Source organism: Talpa occidentalis, unplaced genomic scaffold (assembly GCF_014898055.3).
Source record: "Talpa occidentalis isolate TD23 unplaced genomic scaffold, MPIMG_talOcc4v2.1 talOcc4.11, whole genome shotgun sequence".
In the NCBI taxonomy this organism is placed as follows: domain Eukaryota; kingdom Metazoa; phylum Chordata; class Mammalia; order Eulipotyphla; family Talpidae; genus Talpa; species Talpa occidentalis.
In genome coordinates this window covers 98018243-98039184 of record NW_023601104.1, presented here as the reverse complement: position 1 = coordinate 98039184, position 20942 = coordinate 98018243, and the positions used below count along the sequence as shown (strand labels likewise).

Sequence of the window (20942 nt, the reverse complement as noted above, 5' to 3'; positions counted from 1 at the left end):
GAAAACCTCCAGAGGTCCTTACACCCCTACACCTTTCCCCTTCCATTGGGGCTTTCAAAAAACCTGACATGGTTTCTGATTCTATCAGTTTGTCAGGGGTTCTCACAACACCTGTCAGTCAGGCCTGGGCATTTTTAAGCAAGTGGGGTGCCGGAGTTTCCTGGCCCAGTCCATATTGAGGGCTGCAGCCACAGCACCAGGCAGACAGCACAAGCCCCTGGGGCAGGAGGGCCGAGGCTGGGAGATGTCAGTGTCAGGAAGGGCTCAGCCCCCACCCCACAACAATCATTAACCCATATTCTGATTAGAGATTTCCTGTCATGAACATTCCATAAGAATGAAATCACCAAATAAAAATTCTGGCTTCTTTCCATGTTACAGCAGGCTGTCAATCTTTTTAATGGGTGGGTAATATTCCATCACAAATACATATTTTGTTTAACCATTTGCTCACTGACGGACACTTGGTTGCTTCCACCCTTCGGCTGTTATGACTAATGCTGCTGTGATCTATGCTGTGCCATGATCTGAAATCCTGCCCTTGTCTGTGGGTTTCCCCACAGCCTGGGAGACAGAGCCCACTTCACTCTTCAAAAGCCCAAAGCAGTCCTCCTGCCCCTTGGGAGCTGGGATATGGTGGGGTCTAGGCTGGGCAACCTAGACCTTTGAATCTGAGTGTGTGACACTGAGAATTCATCCCAGGGGCAGCAGTAAGCAGTGTCCTCCTGGAGTTGGGTGGCGGGGTGGTGGAACAATTGTGGCTGTGCCCACTAGGTTCTGATTGGAAGGTTCAGCAGTGGTCCTGGTGCCAGCACCCCTGGGTCCCATCCCTGACTTCACCATCTTTCAGCTCATCCTGGGAGCTACTCAATATTTTCTCAACAAATTCCTTTCCTGGTGAAATCAGCTGAGGTCAGCTTCTGTTGCTTGCCATGAAGAACCCCAAGAGGGTCACGTGCAGCTTCCTGTGCAGGCCGACGCATCAGGCAAGTGCAGGGGCTGATAGACATGTTAGCTGGAGAAGCTAACATGAAGGGGAGCTTTGCCAATTTCATTCCTCTGGGGCCCTCCCTCCCATTTTTGAAGGACATGAAAACACAGGAAGAGCTACTTTAAGTCTAGAAGGGTACATCAAAGAGGGAGAATTTTGTGATTTTTTTCCCTGGCTCCTTGTACCTCCCTTTCCCTTCACTCCCCCATATTCTGGGCTCACACAGGAGGGGGTCACATGCTGAAATACTCATGTCCTCTAATTCACAGGGATGAGGAGGGAAACACCACATAGATCCTGAAGACCCAAGAGCCAGTCTCTTAAGTGCTCTGAGTTCTGTTATGTTTAAATTTAATTTGCCCTTGGGCCTCCCTGGTGGCGCAAGGGGTTAAGCACCGCACTGTGAAGCAATCCGCAGCCTCTGCAGCACGAGTTCCATCCCTGGCCGGCCAGGGAGATACCCACATGGCGCGGCAGACCTGTCCTGTCTCGCCCGCTGCTCCCCTCAGCAGTGTACTTTGGTCAGTCTGCCTGTTCTGTTCCCTGCTCTGTCTCTGATGAATCCTCTCACCCCCCACACCTCTGACCTGTACCCCGGCTCTTGTATGCATAAATAAATACACCTTTAAAAAAAAATGTAATCTGCCCATTTTGCAGAGTCCCCGTTCCACGCTTCTCTCATGCCCAGCGCAAAATTTCAAACGTGGTCCCTTTCGTGGTGGGCGAGGCCGTGTGAACACGCGTGCCAAGTACTTACATTGCTATCTTCCAAGAACTTAAGTGCTTTTGCTATGTTGTTCAAGCGAAAAATCCGATGGGAGGAGGATTTGTACTCGTGCAGCTGCGGCACAAACAGAACAAAACCCAAGTCAGGCGACAGGAGCGCGGGCCGCGGCGCCAGGGGCGGCCCTCCTGCTCTGCTTTTCACATCCACGGCTGAGCCCAGGCGCACCCCAACCCCGCACCCCGGGGCCCAGGACAAGCAGCGCAGCCTCTGTGCCCTGGGGTCCTGGGACTTACCTCCCTTGGGGTGAATGGGGGGAGCCCAGGGAGTTAATAAGAGACGAATTGTTCAAATTTCTCTCTGACCAGCCCCCCCTCCTCGGGAGACCCCCGGACCACACTCTTGCTGTGCTGACGGCATCGGCTGCAGCACCACGTCCCCTGCCAGCTCCACGGGGCGAAGGGACTCTGGTTTCTGGCCAAGAGCTTTGTGGACAGTGGCCCCCGGGGGCGGTGAAGGGTGGCGGAGGGACAGAGGGAGACAGAGATGCGAAGACGGAGAGAGGGAGAGGAAGGACCAGACCGATTGAAGAGAGCGGGAGAAGGAGACAAAAGGAGACACAGACAGAGGGAGAGAGAAACAGGGTCGAGCGGGGCAGAGGGGGAGAGAGAGGCAAAGAGGTGGACAGAGACACGAGAGAGAGGAGGGCAGGAGGCGGGAAGGAGAGACGGGAGAGGCGTGTGCGGGCGCGGGGGCTGCGGCATGCGCTGTCCACACCCGGAGCACCGCGGGGAAGGCCCGCGCCGCCGCTCGCCCTGCCCTCTGGGTGACGCAGGGCTCACGCCGCGAGCAGGCCTGGCTGCCGGCCAAGCTCACTGGGAAGGGGAGGCCTGTTCTTGGCTGGGCTTCAGAATAGAGCCCCCAATAAGGCCCCCGGGACCAGGCAGCGATGGACTAGTGCCCTGTGACAAAGTGGGGAACCCATGCGGCTGGGGACACGGAACAAAGGGCAGGAATGGGGTGTCTTGGGAGCCCCGAGGGACCGTGCTGCCGGCTCACAGTGAGCCGGGTGGAGAAATGGAGCGCTGTGTTGAGGCCGGGAGTCTGCCCCATCCTGTGGCCCTGCAGCCCTCTTGGAGGGAGGCCAAGGCCGCCTCCCATTTTGCCAGCGGGAAAACAAAGGCAGGAAGGGTCTAGGGGTGTGAGAAGATTCCAGCTGTATCAGATCTGTGAGCAGAAGTAGGGACTCCTGACTTTAAACCTTTGGTTAAAACAGACCCAGAGAGGCCACACTGGCTGAGGGATGGTTTGTTTTGCTGAGACCCTGTTGTCTCAGCATGTGGGTCGCTCAGAGCAAATCAAACACTTGACCCTCTGCAGAGCGAGGCTTCTCAGCCTCCACCTGCTGGCATCGGGCCAGACCCGTGCTCCTCAAGGGCACAGCAGATGTTGCAACATCCAGGGCTTGGTTAAGAGAGAAAGTGCAAGGACCCTCGAGATCAGCTGATCCAACGCAGTCTCAGACATACTGAAAAGAAGGCTCTAGAAACTAGCAGTTCTAGTTTTAGCCACAAGGTGGGTAATGGAACATGGTGGATAGGATGCCTTTCTCATCCACCACCTCGCGTCCAGGCCGTTGTTCTGGTTAATATAATGTCTGATAGCTTAACTTTAATGGTCTGGCTCCAATCTTTAGCCTAAACAGAATCACAGAAAACACTGGGCCTTTATTTACTTACTGGAGTATATTTGCTTAAAAAAAAAAAAAAAAAGCACTGCTCAGTTACACCCGGTTAAACCTGTCCCCATGGTTGAGGAAAATGTCACCCTTCCAAAGTTTCTTCTCGTGGGGTTTAATGAACATATGTATAGGTTTGAACAGAAAAGAGCCCCTCAGCAGGCCTTGGGTTTGCATTTTACTGCTCCTGACTCTGCTGTGACATACGTACCAGATCCCGTCCAGACAGTACTTCTAACAAGGCCATCAGAATCTTGCCATCTTGGATATCGACGAACAGATCTTTCACTTCCAGAGGCGGGTTGCACTGTGGACACAGAGGAAAGAAGGCCAGTGGTTAGTGACCGTGGGGTCCACAAAATGATTCCAGAACCGCAGCCCTCACTCACGTGAAACACCTGGACCTCCAGGTCTGTCTAAGCAAGGAGGCGCCAGCCCGCCCTCCAGGAGGTGGTGCTGGCCATAGGCACCTGGAGGAGATTCAGCAGCACCAACAAGGCACGAACAAGTGACCCTGAGGACCTCAGACCCCTAAATTAGACCACATCCAAGTTTCTCCAAGGGAAGAAAGAAATGGCATGTCTTGACTATGGCCTCGGTATAGAAAAAACTAATTCTAGAAGTTGGGCTCACATGGAATTTCCTAATGCAAGCCCTTCACCTCAGACCTGGGGAAACTGAGGCTCAAGGAAGCTGAAGGACGTGTCCGTGTCCTATGACCCACTGGCTGAGCACAGCAGCCCAGTCTGCGAGGCCCCAGCACATGCCTGGGTGGGAGCCAAGGGCCTTCAGTCCAGATGCCAGTGGTGCCCCCACCTCCTGTCCTGCTCAGTCTCTGATGTGCACATGGTCACTCTGTCAATATCCAGCCCTAGTCTGGCGGGGTGGGGGGGGTGCCCTTGTAGAGGAAGCAGGAAGGTGGATGTGTGCTTGGCTGGGGGGATATGGGGGCTGGAGGGACACAGCTGGCCTGCTGGGTGGCTGGATGGCAGGCAAGGAATCTGTTCTTCCAGCCCCAAGTGTGTGGGGCTGTGAGGAATGCAAGTTTGAGAGGCTGATGCACAGGAACAGACATTATGTGCTCAGCCACAAATGTGATATGTGCTTATTGTAATTAATCAGACTGAAAAGTTCATTAGCTGAAAGTCCCTCCTTGCACTGCTCCCCTCCAGGCTGAGACAGATCACGGTATCTCAAGACGCCACTTGCACCAGTTCCCCTAGGAAGCAAAGGGGCCAGACACACCTGTGTGTCTCTGCCCACCTCAGGCATTTCCCTTAACCTGCTCGGACCGAAGTGTCCTTGGCTCCAGGGCCAGCCTAGTGACTGGACACCGTGCTGTCCTGACATGGGGTCTACCAGGAGCTTCACTTGTCGGGCAGATGCACCACCACAGGGATTTGCAAACGGTGCTCCCCAGAACCCTGGGTGCCAGCAGAGTGATGCAGGCTGTGTCTGGGACGGGGGCAGAGGAGGCTGACCCACATCACAGAGGCTCTGACTGGCTTTTACTTGGGGTTCCAGGGAAGGCTAGGCTTGAAGAAGGGGTTCTGTTGACTAAGCGAGGGTGGTGCCAACTCTTTCGTGAGTATAGGTGGGACTTACTGTGGCAGAATCTCAGAGAACAGGGTCCAGAAACCTGCATTTTAATAAGACAGTCCCAGCATGACTTCTGCTCACCTTGGGTATCGGTGCCTTTGCAGCACTGGCACAAACACTGCTGGGCATGCTCTGTTCTTGAGCACAATGAAAAGGGGTGTTCACATCAAGATAGGATTAAGGGGTGTGGCAGTTCTAACCAGCCAGTGAGCCGGGGTAAGAAAAATCCTGGGAACGTGGGGCGCTGTGGACCAGACACCCTTTTCCTCTGGGAAGGCCTCCTGTCGAGATGTCCTTGAGGGTGATGGCTTTTTTTTTATTAAGGAAGGTGTAGTAGTGGCAGGAAGGGACAGTGCAGGATCTCTATGCTCCCAGCAGACCCGGTAAGAAGTCCTGGAGCCCTCAGTGGCTTTTGCAGGCTTTTATTGGGATTTACCAGGTACTTGGCAGGCAGGGGTGCTGGCAGGCCTCCCAGGCCCCAGTAAGTTTTCACTCTATCTGGGCTCTCTGGTGTTCTCTCGTGGCCTTTTCTTCTCTGCTCCTTTTGCTCTTTCGTTCTCTTCTGCTCTCTGGTATGCTGGCGTCCCCGTGACCTCGCCCTTATAAGCCCAGCTTTAGCCCAGGTGTACCCACTTGTGCATGCCCACACCCTACTCCAGGTGCCGCCATCAGGCATGCATTCAGGACCGCAGATCCATCATCGATCCTGATGGTGGGAGGGCAGGAAAGCCTGATACTTTTTTACCTTACCCTACAGAAGGTGGCATTTCCTTACCCTTTGAGCCTCCCAACCCCCAGTTGGTCCAAATACAGGGTGACTGCACCCACAGGGGAACAGAGGGGGGCTTGGCTTCAAGGTCACAATGACCTTGAACCAAAAGGCCAATGATTTTCTTTGCAGGCCCATCCACCGCGCACCCCCGAGCATGCTGGCGTCGGGTCCCGGAATCTCTCAGTGAAACGGTACTCCGGCTCCCCCAGCCACACACAACCTCCCCGCCTCGGTGAAGGGACTAGCAAAATTTCCAGGTTATCGGTCCTGACAGTGGCCCAGCCTTGCCTGTGGAGTTCCGCCTGGAGAACCATTTCCATCGACAGTGTCTGCAAGAGCCGCAGCGAGCGGGGCCTTGGCCGGAGTCCATCCAGCGAGAAGGCGGGGAGAAGCTGAACCCGCTCCAGGGCAAACACCCCGGGCCCCAAACGTTCTGAGGGCTTCATGAGATTGGTATGGCCAAGTCAATAGCACCCCCAGGGCTCACTTCATGATCTAACTCCTCCGGTAAATGAAGGACTTTTTCCAGAAGCCAGAGACTCAGTAAATATTTCTGACAGCCTTCAAATGGCAGTTAAATTCAATTCTCAAGGGAGTTCCTGGGCTTCCTTTACATGAAAGCTTATTCTTGAGAGTCTCCAGGTTGGAAACATGGTTGTTAATTTTGCCTGTTTATTAGGCATCGGCTTCAGGTGCCGTCTGATTTATCTGCAGAGTGGGCGCTGCCCACCTGCTCCAAGAAGCGGGCAGCCGCGTGGCCAGGGAGCAAGTCCTCGCTATGATAAATGCCAGCAGAGTTTCATTTGGGGTGGTGAGTGAGTGCGTGCTATTTGCTATATTACCCTCTGTACTTCTCTGTATTTATTTTTTAATTAAAAAAAAAAAAAAAGCAAAGCAAAGCAATATGCCATGGCTACACTCCGTCCGCCAGGAGGAATTTCCAGGTACGCTGACACACATCAGGTATTAATTTAGGAGTTCAGGGAACTCAGGTTTGGGGAACAGCTTTCCTTTTTTCCCCAAAAAATAACATTCCACTTTATGAGGATTGCCGAAAATGTACCAATAGTCAAGGCAACTGGCAAATGATTTACGACGCCTAGTCCGTGACCCACGGACTCACGGCCTTTTCCTGGCGAGTTCAGGAGCCTCCTGGGTCGGAGTAGCCCATTCTACAGGAGGGGAGTAGAGGTGTGGGTGGTCAGAGCCTGCTGGGGGACACAACAGGCCTAAAGTAAACTACCCGAGTTAGAATTTCAGTCACAGGCACACTGAATAAACAAACCACATTTATTTTCTCTGCTTTCTAATCAAGTTAATGATTTTCTCTAAGAGCCTTTCTTGGGGTTTAACGCGGAGGGTTGTCAGTGGTTACTCTTGGACCTTTGAAGAGGAGAGGAGAGAAGAAAGACATGTACCTAACTCGCTAGGTAGAGGCCTGAATGGCACAGGCTTTAAAAAGAAATGAGACCCCCCCCCGCCCCGCCCCGCCCCGCCGGGTCTATTTGGAGAGCAGAATGGAATTTAAGAAGAAAGAAATGAGGTGAGTCCAAGGAATCGGGAGAAATCACCTGTCTTAGAACCTCTCCTCCCCCAGCCCCGGGGGTTTAGCAAGTTCATGGCCTGGTGTGCGAGGACATGCATTCCTGCTGGACCTAAGATGCTGACCCACGCAAATCCCTGCTCCCTGGCTCTCCTCAGTGTGTCTGCTTCTCAGGAGCTGTTGTTTCAAGATGCATGTGCCTGGGAGGCTTGCAGGCAAAATCCAAGTCAAAACTGCCTGGCTAGGCAAGGTCAGGGAGAGGAGGCGTAAGAAGGGCCACGCAGTTGAATTCGTGGGGGAAGCCATAGGAAGCGCCGCTGCCTTCCTGCGTGTGGGCGAACCTATCTCACGAGGAGGGATGGCTCTCACTGGTAACAACATCCAGCAGGGGCGGTGCTTTCACGAGGGCTCAAGGGGACCTGTGGTCACTGTAGCAGGGGGCCTGATGCATCAAGGGGACAGAGGACATTACTGATCAATAGGGACATTATGTGATAAACAGGAGACGGTGGCTGAGAAGGTGGAGGGCATTCTTGCATAAAATCAATCCAAACACCCACAAAGGGCTTTTAATGAGAACCTGGTACTGGAAGTCAAGCTCCCAACATCCTCAATGGCCACCAGCCCCCACAGCCATGTTTGAATCCTGAGGTCAACCACCTCCTACCCACAGGAGTGTTTGGGCTGTTCGATAATGATTGTGCTTGATCACTTGCTCATTGCTTCCTTTATAAAGAGAGACCCTCTCTTCCCCAGCAGGACAGACAGCCCACGATGACAGAACCTGGCCTTCCCTCCAGCTTCCCAGGTGTTCCCAGCTCCAGTGTGACACCCAGCAGTGAGAACACACCCAACAGGTATCTTAGTAAATGAAAAAATAGCCGCCATAACTAGCACAGAGCCCACGTCCCTCTGCACTCAGGCCTGGACCCTCAGCCATGGCTGAATCTCCCCCTTAACAAAAGCCCAACACCCTGCTTACCTTCTCCAGGTGTAGATTTATCCATCGAGTGAAAGTCCTCTTCTGTACAATCTCCCTCTCAACTGAAAACAAGGACATGCCGTTAGCTGAGCAGAAAGAAATCCATGCGTCCCCCACCTTTGCCCCCCGCAATTCTCTTCCCAAGGAGAGGCACTAGGTGGAGGGCAGGTAGAGCCCCAAGCATATAAGAAGAGCCTTCACACAAGGGGATGGGAAGGGGTTGGGTGGCACCTAGAATCCATTTTCCCCAGCCCAGACTAAGCCCACCAGAGCATCTTAAATAGATTAAACACCCGCGAACTCAAGCGCACAGAACAAAATGTTCACACAACCGAATGTTCGCATCTGGGCATCTGAAGCTCCAGCTTAAGATGCAGAGGCCAGAAGACACAAATGAAAACCACAAGGCAACGGTGCTGGACAGCAGCCTGCCGGCATGATGGCAACCAGGAGCTGGGATGGAGGAGAGCCAGGGCAGCGGAGGGCAGGTCGGTGACGCGCAATTGGGCTGCAGGTCTAGAACATTCCAGGGCATGGCGGGAAGAGCTGAACAGTCCTGGATCCGACTCTCAGCCCGGCCATCCCCCAGCTCTGGACAGTCCTGGACAGTCGCTTGTCCCTGTATCTCATCTGAAGATCAGAAGCAGCTCACGCCCAGGCGGCCGTCAGGAAAATGCAGCCTGGAGCCCAGCTCAGTCCTGGCACTACAGCAGTTCATTCTCTTGTAGCTGTATGTCTACAGCCAGGGAGCACTGTGTTGCAAGAATCTGCTGCGAGGCCACCGTGGGCCTAGAGAACATAAACCGGACCCCGTCCCTTCTCCCAGCGGACAGCTCTCCCAAAGGAGGTTCGTAGAAAAGCCCTCTCCTCGCCCCCGTCACTGGCATCCACCCAGCACTCATTGCATCCTGACAATTTCTTCCCATTCTTTTTTAAACCTGACGACATCACAGAAAGGATTATTCTGAAGATGAACAAAACAAGGTGCAGAGAAGTAACACCACCTGTCCCAGGCACCAGCTGGAGGGGCAGAGCTGGGTATCCAACCCAGATCTGTCCCTCCCCCCATCAGGCAGCACCCAGGAAATGGAAGGGCGAGGGTTCAAATCCCAGCTCTTCCCATGATAGCGAAGGTGTCTGCGTCATGATAATGATCAAAACAATGAGCACCCAGCACTGGCTGTGTGGCAGGCACCCTGAGGTGCTCTAGAAGCAATGATTCTCAGTCCTTGCTGCAAACCTGTGCCCCAAGGTCCCACAGTGAGCAAGATCATTCCTATTTTAGAGAGGATGAAACTGAGGGTCAAGTGCTAATTAACAGCACAGCTGGGACTTGGACCTGCCCATCACTCCGGGCTCCGTGCCCTCTCTACTCCTTCCCAGGCCTGGTGGAGTTTCCTAGACCTGAAGGAGTTTCCATCACAGGTGGCGGTGCCCATGATGGGTTGGGGTGCTGGGCGGACCTGGAGGTGGCAGCCCCCGCAGCCGCCAGCTGCCACCTCTCTAGGGAAGCTTCCTTGACAAGTCGGAACCAGATGACTCCCAAATAACTGTGGTCTGGGTTTCAGCATACTGGAAGAACATATCACATCCACTTAAAACCATTTCACATTTCTTCAGCAAAACGAAAATGAGAGGCAATTTATCTCCTGGGGGAGAAAAAAGGCTCCGGCTTTCTGTAACGACTGTGGTTCTTTTTCCCCTTCAGCCTCATTATTAGGTAGATAGTGGCGCCCATAAATCAAATTTTAATATTGTGCCTTTCAATCTTTTTTAATTGAAGACTCAGCAGACAGTAATTATGCACATAACCACATTTTTCTCGTTTTCCTCCTTCTCTGCAAGGGAAGGTCACTGGCAAGCAGGCCTAAGGATTAAAGATCTAATTCCAGTAAACTGTGTTTCGTGGGCTGGGAGAGGAGGGAGAAGAGAAAAGAAGTTGATAGAAAGAAGCAGAAATAGGGGGCATTTGCTGAGGCCACAGAACAGAGAGTCTTCAGGGTTTTCTAGAAGATTGGAGAGTTTTCTAGCGCTGCAGCTTTTCCCATAGGACGGGTATTTAGATTTCGCTGCTGTCCCCTGCAGGCGGACCCCGCTGCTGTCCTCGCCCTGTCCTGGGCAGTCCAGTCTGTGTACGTGGCTCCGTGCACACACCAAAGAGTATTTTTCTCGTGTTTGACAACTAAGAGTGGAACTGCTGGGTCTTAGTGGTAGGCACGCTTAAAATTTTAATAGCTACTTCCAAAGTGCCCTCCCCAAAGGCTACCCCAGTTTATACTTTCACCCCCACCTGTCTTTAAACAAGTTTATGGGGATTGTAAAGTATTTACACACATATTCAAACACTCAGGCCGGTTTCTCCATATGGTTTGAGAGGGAGCAAAGTATGCCCCCTGAAACAGAAGTGCATTCAGTGACGTCTGAGAACCCGGCAGGCTGTGAGTGTAACTGGGGTATAGATGAGGAAGTGGGTGTCCGACCTCATCTATCCCTCCCAAGCACCCACCTATCAGTCCATCCACTCATGGATGGACTCAATCAGGACACCACTCAACTGCCCCCCAACTGCGGCCCACTGCCATCGGACAGTTCAATGCTAGCTCCTGGACCCTGCCTTATTCACTTCGTCACTTATTCACCCACCTGTCCATCTGTCAGTCTGTTCATCCACTGTGAGTCCACCCATCCATCCACCCACCATCCACCCACCCACCCATTCATCCATCCTGCAACCATCCATCCACCTATCCATCCATCCCCCCACCACCCAGTATTTATTCAGGAACCATGCCAGACCCTAAGGGGCAAAATCAGATAGGAAGAATTAAGCATTCATGGAGCCTACACTCCAAGAAGTCTCAGCCAAGTAGGAGAGAGAATACAGATGCCACATATGCAAGGAGGCACATATACAAGGAGGAAGGAATTAGAAATGTTTAGGTCTGGCGGAGACAGGATGCCCGTGGGGTATTCCTCCAGGGGTCCTAGGAGCATCCCATCATAGAGGTGGACATGAGGGGCTTCTGCCCTGACCCAGAGCCAACCTCTGGGCAACTCTGCTTCCATTCCAGCCGGGGTCACAGGTGATCTGCAGCACAAACCAGCCTCTGCAGCCAGGATGGGCTGGGGGAGGGCCAGGGGAGAGAAGGCACCAGGGACCGTGAGACTAAACCGCAAATAGCAGATGAGTCCCAGCCTGAAATAGGGTACGGAGCCCGAAACTGGGACACGCTGCTCAACACGCAGGGGAGCTGAGACTTGGCCCGCCCAGAACATCCGCCGAGAGCCGCGCCCGGAGCGCCGTGACCTTGGGCAAGCCTGCCGTTTTCAAAACACCTGCGCCTCAGTCTCCCCTCTGCAGAGGGAGGGCAAGCGCACCTCGCGCAGGGATGCGGCAAAGGCTCACGGAAGCCAGCGTGAGGCCATCCGAGGGCCGGCCCGGGGGCCGCCTCGAGGCCCTGCGTTTGCTCCGTGTCCCGACATAAAGGTCTGGGGCGCTTTCACGGCCCTGTCCGCTCCGAAAAACTCCCGCCCCCACTCCACAGGCCTTTTCTACTCCTGGCCTGCCAAGACTCCATAAACTTTATATAGTTTCCATAAATCCAACGGCCCCTTTTTTTCTACCGCGCCTCTCACGTTGTAAAGGTACAGGAACCCCTTTCTCTGGCAGGGTCTGGCCTTCTTGCCGAGTGTTTGTGGGGCCGGGTGTGGGTTTACGGGGCAACAATAGAGTAATAACAGCGCTGTAAAATCACCATCCCCGCGCGGCCCGGCTGGCCAGGGTGCCTGCATGCCGGGCAGGGCAGAGGGGGGCTTGCAGGCCTGGGGCTCCAGGGTGGGGCACAGAAAGGAAGGGAGGCCCAGCCTCGTGGCCTGGCTCCACCACCCCAAACTCCCAGCTACAACTACGGCCCTGGCTTTGCTAAGACGGGCCATGTGAAAAAGTGAGGTGGGGGCCTCCCTGGTGGCGCAGGCGGTTGAGCGCAGCGCTGTGAAGCTGTCTGCAGCCTCTGCAGTGTGGGTTTGATCCCGGCTGGCCGTGGAGATACCCATATGGCATGGCAGACCTCTCCTGTCGCGCCCGCTGCTCCCCTCAGCAGTGTATTTCAGTCAATCCGCCTGTTCTGCTCCCTACTCTGTCTCTGGTGAATCCTCTCACCCTCCTGCACATCTGGCCTGTAACCCAGTTCTTGTATAAATAAATAAATCTCTAAAAAAAAAAAAAAAAGGAAAAGAAAAAGGTGAGGGGGGACATTGCTCCTCTCTCCAGGCTACGGGGGCCAGCTCAGGAGGGGGGAGCCCCAGAGAGAAGGGCCCGGGCCCTGGGAGGTAAAAGAGATCCCACTCCTGTGCCTCTATAATAGTCCTGCCCGTCCCTGCTTAGGAGAAAGGCTGGGTGGCTTTGTTTTTAAAAAGTACAGGCTCATTATAAAAAAAATTAAAACTGTACATGCATATAGAGCCAAAATGCTCTTGAAATCTCATTTTACACAGGGGGCACCATTGTTGATATTTTTATCAATCAAGTCTCGGTTAACAAGCCCCCACTCCCGCGCCTGCACACTCATGTACACAGTCAGGGCATGCCGATGCTCACACACACACCCGCAATGCAATCAGGAAACCACTCAACTGGTCCCAAAGCGCGGCCCAGTGGTCACTGCCTTCAGACAGTTCAATGCCTGCTCCTGGACCCTGCCCAAGACCTGCCATCCATGCTCCTGGCCTGGAAGTCTGTATCTACCCAGCATGGGAAGAGATGACAGTGCGCGGGCTAACAACCAGAGACTCGCTGGGAAAAGACAACGATTCCTTGGTCATTTTTGGGCAGAGCCAAGACGCCATGGGGCTCACCAGCCATAAAAGTGGGCAGCCTGGGGCCAGGCTGGCAATACAGGGCATCTGGGCTTATGACCTGGTTCTCCGCTGGCAATGACCAAGAAAACGTCCCTTCCCGTCCTGCCCTCGGGTGGCTTTAGCCGCTAAGTGGCTAGATCTGGGGGCTGGAACTATCCTGGGAGTCAAAACAGAACTCACCTAGGAGGGTTAGGACCAGCATTCCCGCAGGGGCTTCAGCACCTGCTCCAGCACCTCAGGGAGGCGAGGTGGGTGCAGAGGACAGCGCTGCCTCCTCGCTGGGTGCTGGATGGCCTTGGTGCCAGGCCAGGCACACCATGGTGCTTCATGGACACACTGTGCTTTCACTGACCACCTTGAGCAAGCTACTGAACTCTTCTGGGGCTGAGCTTCTTCTCTATAAAACAGATGCTGTGCCTCCCCCACCCACTGAGACGATGCCACCCATGGGTGCTGAGTGTAGAGAGGGGCTCAGCAAGCATCTCCTCACAGTCTACGGCCCTTCCTGGACACAGACCTCCAGATGGCTTTCCCTAGGGAATTCTTCCAGAGTTAAACTCCTTTAACTTGTGAGTGGCTACATGCCGCTGGGTCCACATGGGGAGAGGGTGACAGAGGCAGCAGGGAAAGGAAGTCACACCTGGACCCCAGGAGGGGTGTATGTGTACTGAGGTCACACCCAGACTGGGTCAGCAAAGTCCTCTGGGGTGGGGTGTGGCCACCTTGGGGGTCTGGTGGGCTAGCCCAATCCCCAGTGGGGACAGTCATTCAGGGTCCCCACCACTCTGTCTGTCCAGGGGCAGGCAGGCCAGTGGGAGGCCTGGCATTTTCAACCTTTACCCTGTTTTGTGCAGAAGGCAAGGCCTTGGAGTACCTCCACTCCTGTACCCCAGATCTTGTTTCCTGCAAAGCAAGGTACTGGACAGAGACCTGTGAGCTCCAGGGGAGGGCCACAGCCCCTGGTGACAGTCTCCTGGTGGCCAGGAACAGCCTGTGGGCCATCCACCTCTTGCCTATAGGCCACCTCCTGAGACGCTTCTGCTCTCCTGGGCCCTGCCGGGGAAGCCCATTCTCCTCCCAGGAAAGGCGTCCCTCTTGTGTCCTCTCCTGTCCTCTGGGTCCTCCTTGGCTTACTTCGGCCATGTCGCCCCACTCTAATGGCTTGGGCTGACCTTTAAACCAGGATGGAGACCCCCATTAGAGGGGGGCCCCACCCCTTGAACTAGCACCAGACCATAAGGGTACCTACCATGGGGGAACGGACTGTTCACAGAGAAGCCCGCATGTGGGGTCCCCCGCCTGCCCCCCAGTTCTCAAGCAGCCAGACTCCAGCCAGTCCACAGCGACTCAAAGAGGCCCCCTCCCTGCCCCGTCTGGACACGGCCCGGCCCCTCCTCGGTGGTTCAGCTCCTTTCTCCATCTTTCAACACCTCCCAGAAACACAACCTCATTACATGGCCCCATGCTGGTTCACTTGAGAAATAAAACTCAGAAACAAATTAAACAGCAATTTCTCCTTAAACAGGAGAGGGACCAGACTTCGGGATACCAGGCCAGCGTCCTCTGGTTCCGACTCCGGGGGGCCGCGCCCCCATCGGCTCTGGAGGCATTAAAGCCAAGGCCTCCATGTGGTTTGCGCCTGCAGTGACTTTGCATTTCATTTCCTTTGTTTTTCCTCCCCAATGTTTGCTCTGACCCAAGTCCCTTTTATCGAGACTTTGGTAATAAAATGCAAAACCCTCCATGGGGGCCCAGACTGAGGACGTGGCCAGCAAAATGCTGCAAGTCCACGCGGGAGCAGTGGCAGCCCAAGCTGGCGAGGCCCTGAACCCCTCGCTCTGCCCGCCTTTGTCCCTTGTGCAAGCTGGGGATGCACCCCACAAACCGGTGGTCTCCCCAACGCACACCCTTCGGAGAAACCCAAATAAAACAAGCAAGCTCATGCTAACCGGGGACTTAAATCCAGTCCTCTCGCGGGTCCCAGAGGCCACCAATTAACATACCACGTCCTGCCCCTGCTCCTCAGCTGCTCCAAAACACATAACCCAGGGCTCCGAAGAGCTAGTCCCAATTACACACCAAATTAAGTTTTAAGCTATATTGGGGGAGGGGGGCAGGCGGCTGGTGCCTGGAACTAAAATAAAAAATAAACTTGCTCTCGTTTTTCCTGTGAGTGATTCTGTCTAACCTCAGTACTAAACCTCAGCCCACCGTGATTTATGACGGATGACGCCAGCCGTAAAAAGCTCAGCCTAGGGAACGAGAGTTTAACATTCTCGAGATGGGCACACCAGGGGGACAAGACCAGCCCGGCCGACCGGCTTGTGCAGCACAGACGGGGTCTGGGGGGTGCCGTGCCCCGTCCCCGCGCGCCGTCCAGACAGCAGGGAGCGTGAGTGCGCGCTCGAGCCGGAGACAGGGCCCCGATGCCTCGTCCCGGGCCCCCTCGAACAGCTGCAGGAGCAGGGGTGGCGAGAGTGAGAGGGGGAGGGAGAGGCAGGAAGGAGGAGGACACCCCAACAAGGGCCCTGATCCCTGGGGTCTGCACCCTCCACAGGGACACACATTTTGATGCTTTTTTTTTTTTGTACCAACGTCTTAGATAACTCTTCTGGCTTCTGAGTACAAACTTGAATAGCGTCGAAAGCAGGGTTTCCAAACCACCTTCTGCAGATGACGGGTCTAAGAGGGAGCTCATCGGTGTGGGGAATCCTGCCTCGCCCCTCCCCGCTGAGCCGGCTGAGAGACCGAGGCACTGCTACGTCCCGCAGCGAAGACATCGGTTTCACTCGGCCTAACTCAAGCTCGTCTGGAGTCAGACCCCTCTTCTGTGTAAAACAGATTGCAAGTTCCTTGCGGAGTCCAGGACAGAGAGAGATGTCTGCGATCAGTGCTCGTCGCCAGGGGGCAGGCGGCCACGCTGCCTGTGACAGAGCCCACCCTGTGCTCGCTGCACCCTCCTGGGCTCTCTTCTGGGGCACACAGCCCAGCTCCATGCCCAGTCCCCTCGCAGGGGTGGGGATCCTGGCTGGGGATCCACGTGGAAGTTGGATCCACTTTCAGACAAGGCCTGTGACACCCACGGCCCGGAGAAGCACACATGAGGAGAGGCGCCCACCCCCAGCTTCCCCTTGGACCAGAATCACCCAGCAGAACTGTCCAGTGAGGAATTCCACCGTGGGCCGGGCTGAGAGAGTGACACACACCCTCACAATCGCTTGGGGTTTGCTAGCGCAGGTGCCACCCTGTTGAGGTCTGTCTGGAGGGAGGACAGGCCCCCAGGGAGAGGCAGGAAGGGAGGCAGCCCCTTCCTGGATGAAGAGTGGAACCACCTGACACCGGCTGTTTCAAGCTCACGGCAACCTGCACAGGACAGCGACAGAGCATCCCTCGGGCATGAGGACTGAGTCTCAGAGGGGAGGTGGCCTGCCCCAGACGTGGTCCAGCTGAGAAGACAATCGAGGCTAGTCGCTATGCACCAAGTGCCCCACACCAGGCTGGCGGAGCCCTTGAGAACAGAACACCTCACTGAAGAGCCTCCAGGAAGACCGCTGCAGGCTCAGGTGAGCTCAGCGGCAGAATAAAGGCTGACCTGGGGATTCATCCCTCAAGAGCAGAGCTCAGCAGGCCACGAAGAATTAGTTCCACCTCTGGGTGGAGTTCTTTTTTGAAAAGGAGATTAAAATGCTCAACTTCATCCTAGCAGTCTTGATGTGCACCTCTAAGCACACCTGTTCTTACAGAACCCCTCATTCATTTCACCCCTCAAATACCAACACTTCTATGAACACGCAAAGGCAATTCGCCTTGAATCCTCTAGTTAGCATGACCGGCCGTCCTCGTTCATCCAGCCCTCAGGAGGCTCCAGGGACAGGGGGTGTTAGGTGTGGAAACTGAACAAGTCCCAGACAAACCGGGCGACTCGGTCACTCCAGGAGGTGGACAGGCGGTGTCCTGGAGGGCAGGCCCCGGGGGGCAGAGCAGCTGGGAGGGGCTGGGGGTGAGAGACAAAGATAGTACAAGGGAAGGTGGTTAATATCTGCTTTAAATGCCAGGGACAAAGGAACCCCTGAAATTTCCATTTTACAACATTTATCTGCCAACAAAAAGTGATATCAGCGTGAGTTTAAATTCCTAGTCTGAGCAGGAGCATTAACACTGGAAAGTGTTATGGCGAAGGACGAGAGGTGCCAAATCTCCAGCTCGAAGTGTCACCAACATTTCATGTTAATTAGCGCGAGAGACAGAGGCGGCCTGAGGCGTGCCAGAGGATGGAGCTGCGCCAACACCTCGAATGTGAACTTCACACCCCACTGCTTCCTTTCTGAAACGCATTTGCTGGAAAACAAACATCTACATACACAAGCCATCGAATTACACACTCATGCGTGCCCGTGTGTGCACGCCTGTGTGTAAATGCATACACATGCTTTCGACCTTCTTTAGGGACATCAGTCCCCAGGGCCGTGTCTCCCTTCTGCCACAGACACTAAGATTCTGACTTCAAAGGCGCACTCTGACCTTGAGGTCAAGGCCATATCACTGCCACTGGGAGCAATGCCAATCCTGTAGAATGGCAAATTCCAGTCCTCAAACACCCACACAGACCCAAACCCTGATTCCCAGCTCTGGCTGCACACAACAGACACCTGGGGCAGCTTTAAAACATAGAGGAGCCTGCACTCCTCTCCAGAGCAACTGGATGCCAGGAAGCAGAAGCCCAGGCATCTGCATTTTAAAGCTCCCTGGGTGATTCTGACACGGAGCCAGGGCTGGGAACACTGCTCGAGCCGGGGGTTGGCAAACTCCTCCAGCCCCTGGTAGAGGGCCAGATAGTAAATTCTGTGGACCTCGCAGGCCATATGGTCTCAGAGACCAGTCAGCTCTGCGGGTGTGGTGGGAAAGCGGCCAAGGCAGTGTGTAAGTGGTCATGGCTGCGTTCCAATAAAACTTTATTTATAAAACCAGGCGGTGGGTGGTGGCTTGCCAAGCCCCGCCTGAGACTCCACAGCCCCATTAGCTGATTTAAGCAGCCATTCTAGATCTCACTGGCGGTATGCCCTTCTCAGGCCAACTTTAAAATTCAGTTTGGGGCTTCAGGAGCAGGCATTGGTATGCATTACATCTGTAGTGTGAGAAAAACCCAAAGAGCAGAGGCTGGATGGATGGGGTCGCAGGCGTGAATGGGGGACAGAGGGGACTTAAAGGCAGAAAAACTGAGGCTTCCTACCTGCAAGTCACAGAACCTACTAGAAATTTTCCTCCCATATCTAAAACCAATAAGAAAAATCACATTCGGGCATCCATACTTTTAAGTAATTCTTTCCCTGGTTCCCTTCTTCAGCACCTGGTCTCTTCAAATCAAGGCAAGTCCTCTCCCTCCTCAACACCTAAAGAATCCCAGGAAGTCTGGAGAAGAAAAATGACCCCAAACATCTCTGCTTTTTTTTTCTTTTGCAAAATTTAAGTAGAAATAGGTTTTTTAAAAATCGAACAAGTTACTTGCAGGTTAAATTTTGCAGCAGATTAAGTTTTGTTCAAGGGAAGTAATTTTTTCATTTTTTTTTAAGTATCCAAAGGAATCCAGGCTGGTTCTGCCCATCACTGCATCATCAATCCAGCTTTTTAACTGGCAGGCACTTAAATACAGAGGCAGCTTCCCAGGCAATCCTGCTCTCAGGGCCATCACCAGCATCTACTTGCATGCTTCCCGGGACGAGGCGCTCACTACCTGTCCACAACCAGAATTCCATGATCTGACAGCTTGTCTTGTGGAATAGGGCCAGTCCCATGGGTACAACCAGCATCAATAGTTCGGGGAGTTGGAGGATGACAACTGTCACTTTGCTATTTGGAAGCAAAGTCACCAGAGCTGAACACCACCACAGCGCATCCCAGGGAGGCCAAACACTTCCAGTTCTTCAAATCTTAATATTTGGAGAAAAACTAGACAGAGACTCCACCATAGGCGGCTTATGAGGCGGCCCTGGTAGATGCTGGTTGGGCTGTTGAGCTGGAAGGTTTGTTACTTCTCTTGCAAGGATGACCCTTCCTCCTCCAGATGTGTTCTGAAAACCCCATTACAAGTCTGTTGGGGTACGTGTCTATTTGAACATGCTGTGTGCTTATGTAGGAGGGGTACACACCCTGACACACTAAAAGAAGGGGCATATCCTATCACTGACAGATTCTTGACCAGGTGCTTATACAAAAGGGCAGGGCTTCATTTTGGGGGTCACAGAATTCTCAAAACCAACGGAACTGCCATTTCACTTAGCTGTCAGGAAATTCTTTATTAAACCTGAAGTCCAAGTTTAACAAATGAATGGGACTGTAGCCTGCATCTCTGGATACTCACTATAATACAGACTTCAGTTTTTATGAAAATATCATTTGACACAGACTCTTTTGTTTAAATACTTTTAAAGTTTATGGATCCAATAAACTGCCTCAAATGCTTTTGTTCAAGAAAGGAAGATATAATAAACGGCTGACAAACACACAGAAGAGTAAATCCATAAGCAAATCAAGTGTCTGTGCATCTTTGTACCTCCCTCTCCCGCCCCTGCCCCGGTACCTGGCCTCCACCATATTGTTGGAGGATGGATGGACGGGTGGACACATGACTGAATGCATACATGGATGGATAAATGGACGAAAGGGTGGTTGGATGAGTGGATGGATGGTGGGTGGAGAATCCATCTACCAATTTGCTCTCTGAATTTGGCCTCCAAAACCACAATGTCCATGATGCTGCTGGCTTCCTCCAAATTCTGATATAAGCAGATCATGCAATTCCTAGCTGTAACCTTGACCTCTAACCTCACCATCATGGCTCTTGGTAAAAAAATAGGACTTCTCCCTTTTTGTACCTGCCCCTGTGATTTGCCCAGTCCTGCTCACAGAACCGCTCAGCTGTTGTGAGTCAGAACCTCAGGCAGAACTATGGCACTTCATGAACCATCCAAGGCTGGATACAGACACCTAGGAATCAGGATGGGGCTAGCTCTGAGGTGGGGGGCACTGGCTAAGGGGCTTGTGAACAGCCATCTTAGAGGGATGGATCACTGGGGGGTCTATCAGTGGGAGTATGATCTGAAATCCAAGTAGATGCATCAGGCTATTCTGGGCACGAGTTGTCGTGAAGGGATTTCTCCCAGGCCAGTTGTCTACATCTAGATTCAGGTACCAAGAGGACAAGTCTGACAGCATAAGGACAGCAGCTGCACACACCTGGCACAGGCTCAGTCATCTGGCTGCATGGCTTAAATCACTGGCCAATTAAGGCACTGCGTCTGACTATTCTCCAGAAAGAAGAGGTGCCTTTATGCTTGAAGTGATCTTGCTTTGTGAGATTTTGGCATCCTCTAAATTCTGATGCAGCCAGGTCACTCAATCACGGCTTTCTGTTGCTGAAGCTTCATGTGTTTTGGGCTCACTGTTTGCCCTGAACTATGTGGCCACATGCCTTCTCTGACCCAGAGAGGCAGGTACTGTCATTGGGGTGTGCACCCCGAGGGTCTTGCAGGACACCCCCTTCCATGGGGACGTCCCACCCAGTCGCTGAACCCTGAGGAAAGGGCATTGGGACCTTGGAAACCTGCACCATGTCACTGGCTGGGTCTGAGTCCCTTCCCTGGGAATTCGAAATGGGATTGATTCCAGCCTCCACCCGCTGGTCTCGAGGATGGCAGTAGAGACACGGGGGCCATTTGCTGCCACTTGGACTGGTGAGC

The 20942-nt window shown here is 53.7% G+C and overlaps 1 protein-coding gene across 4 annotated transcripts in view; it reads right to left on the bottom strand.

Annotated features, from left to right (window-relative positions):
* The window catches only part of CLMN (calmin), a 98238-nt gene that overhangs the window by 31329 nt on the left and 45967 nt on the right, over positions 1–20942 (bottom strand). For all 4 annotated transcript variants that reach the window (XM_054692675.1, XM_037503967.2, XM_054692676.1 and 1 more), the window contains exons 2-4: positions 8350–8411; positions 3665–3760; positions 1749–1832 (exon numbers count right to left, since the gene is read on the bottom strand). In XM_054692675.1, the coding sequence (XP_054548650.1) occupies positions 1749–1832; positions 3665–3760; positions 8350–8411 (242 nt within the window). The remainder of the gene's footprint in view (positions 1–1748; positions 1833–3664; positions 3761–8349; positions 8412–20942) is intronic.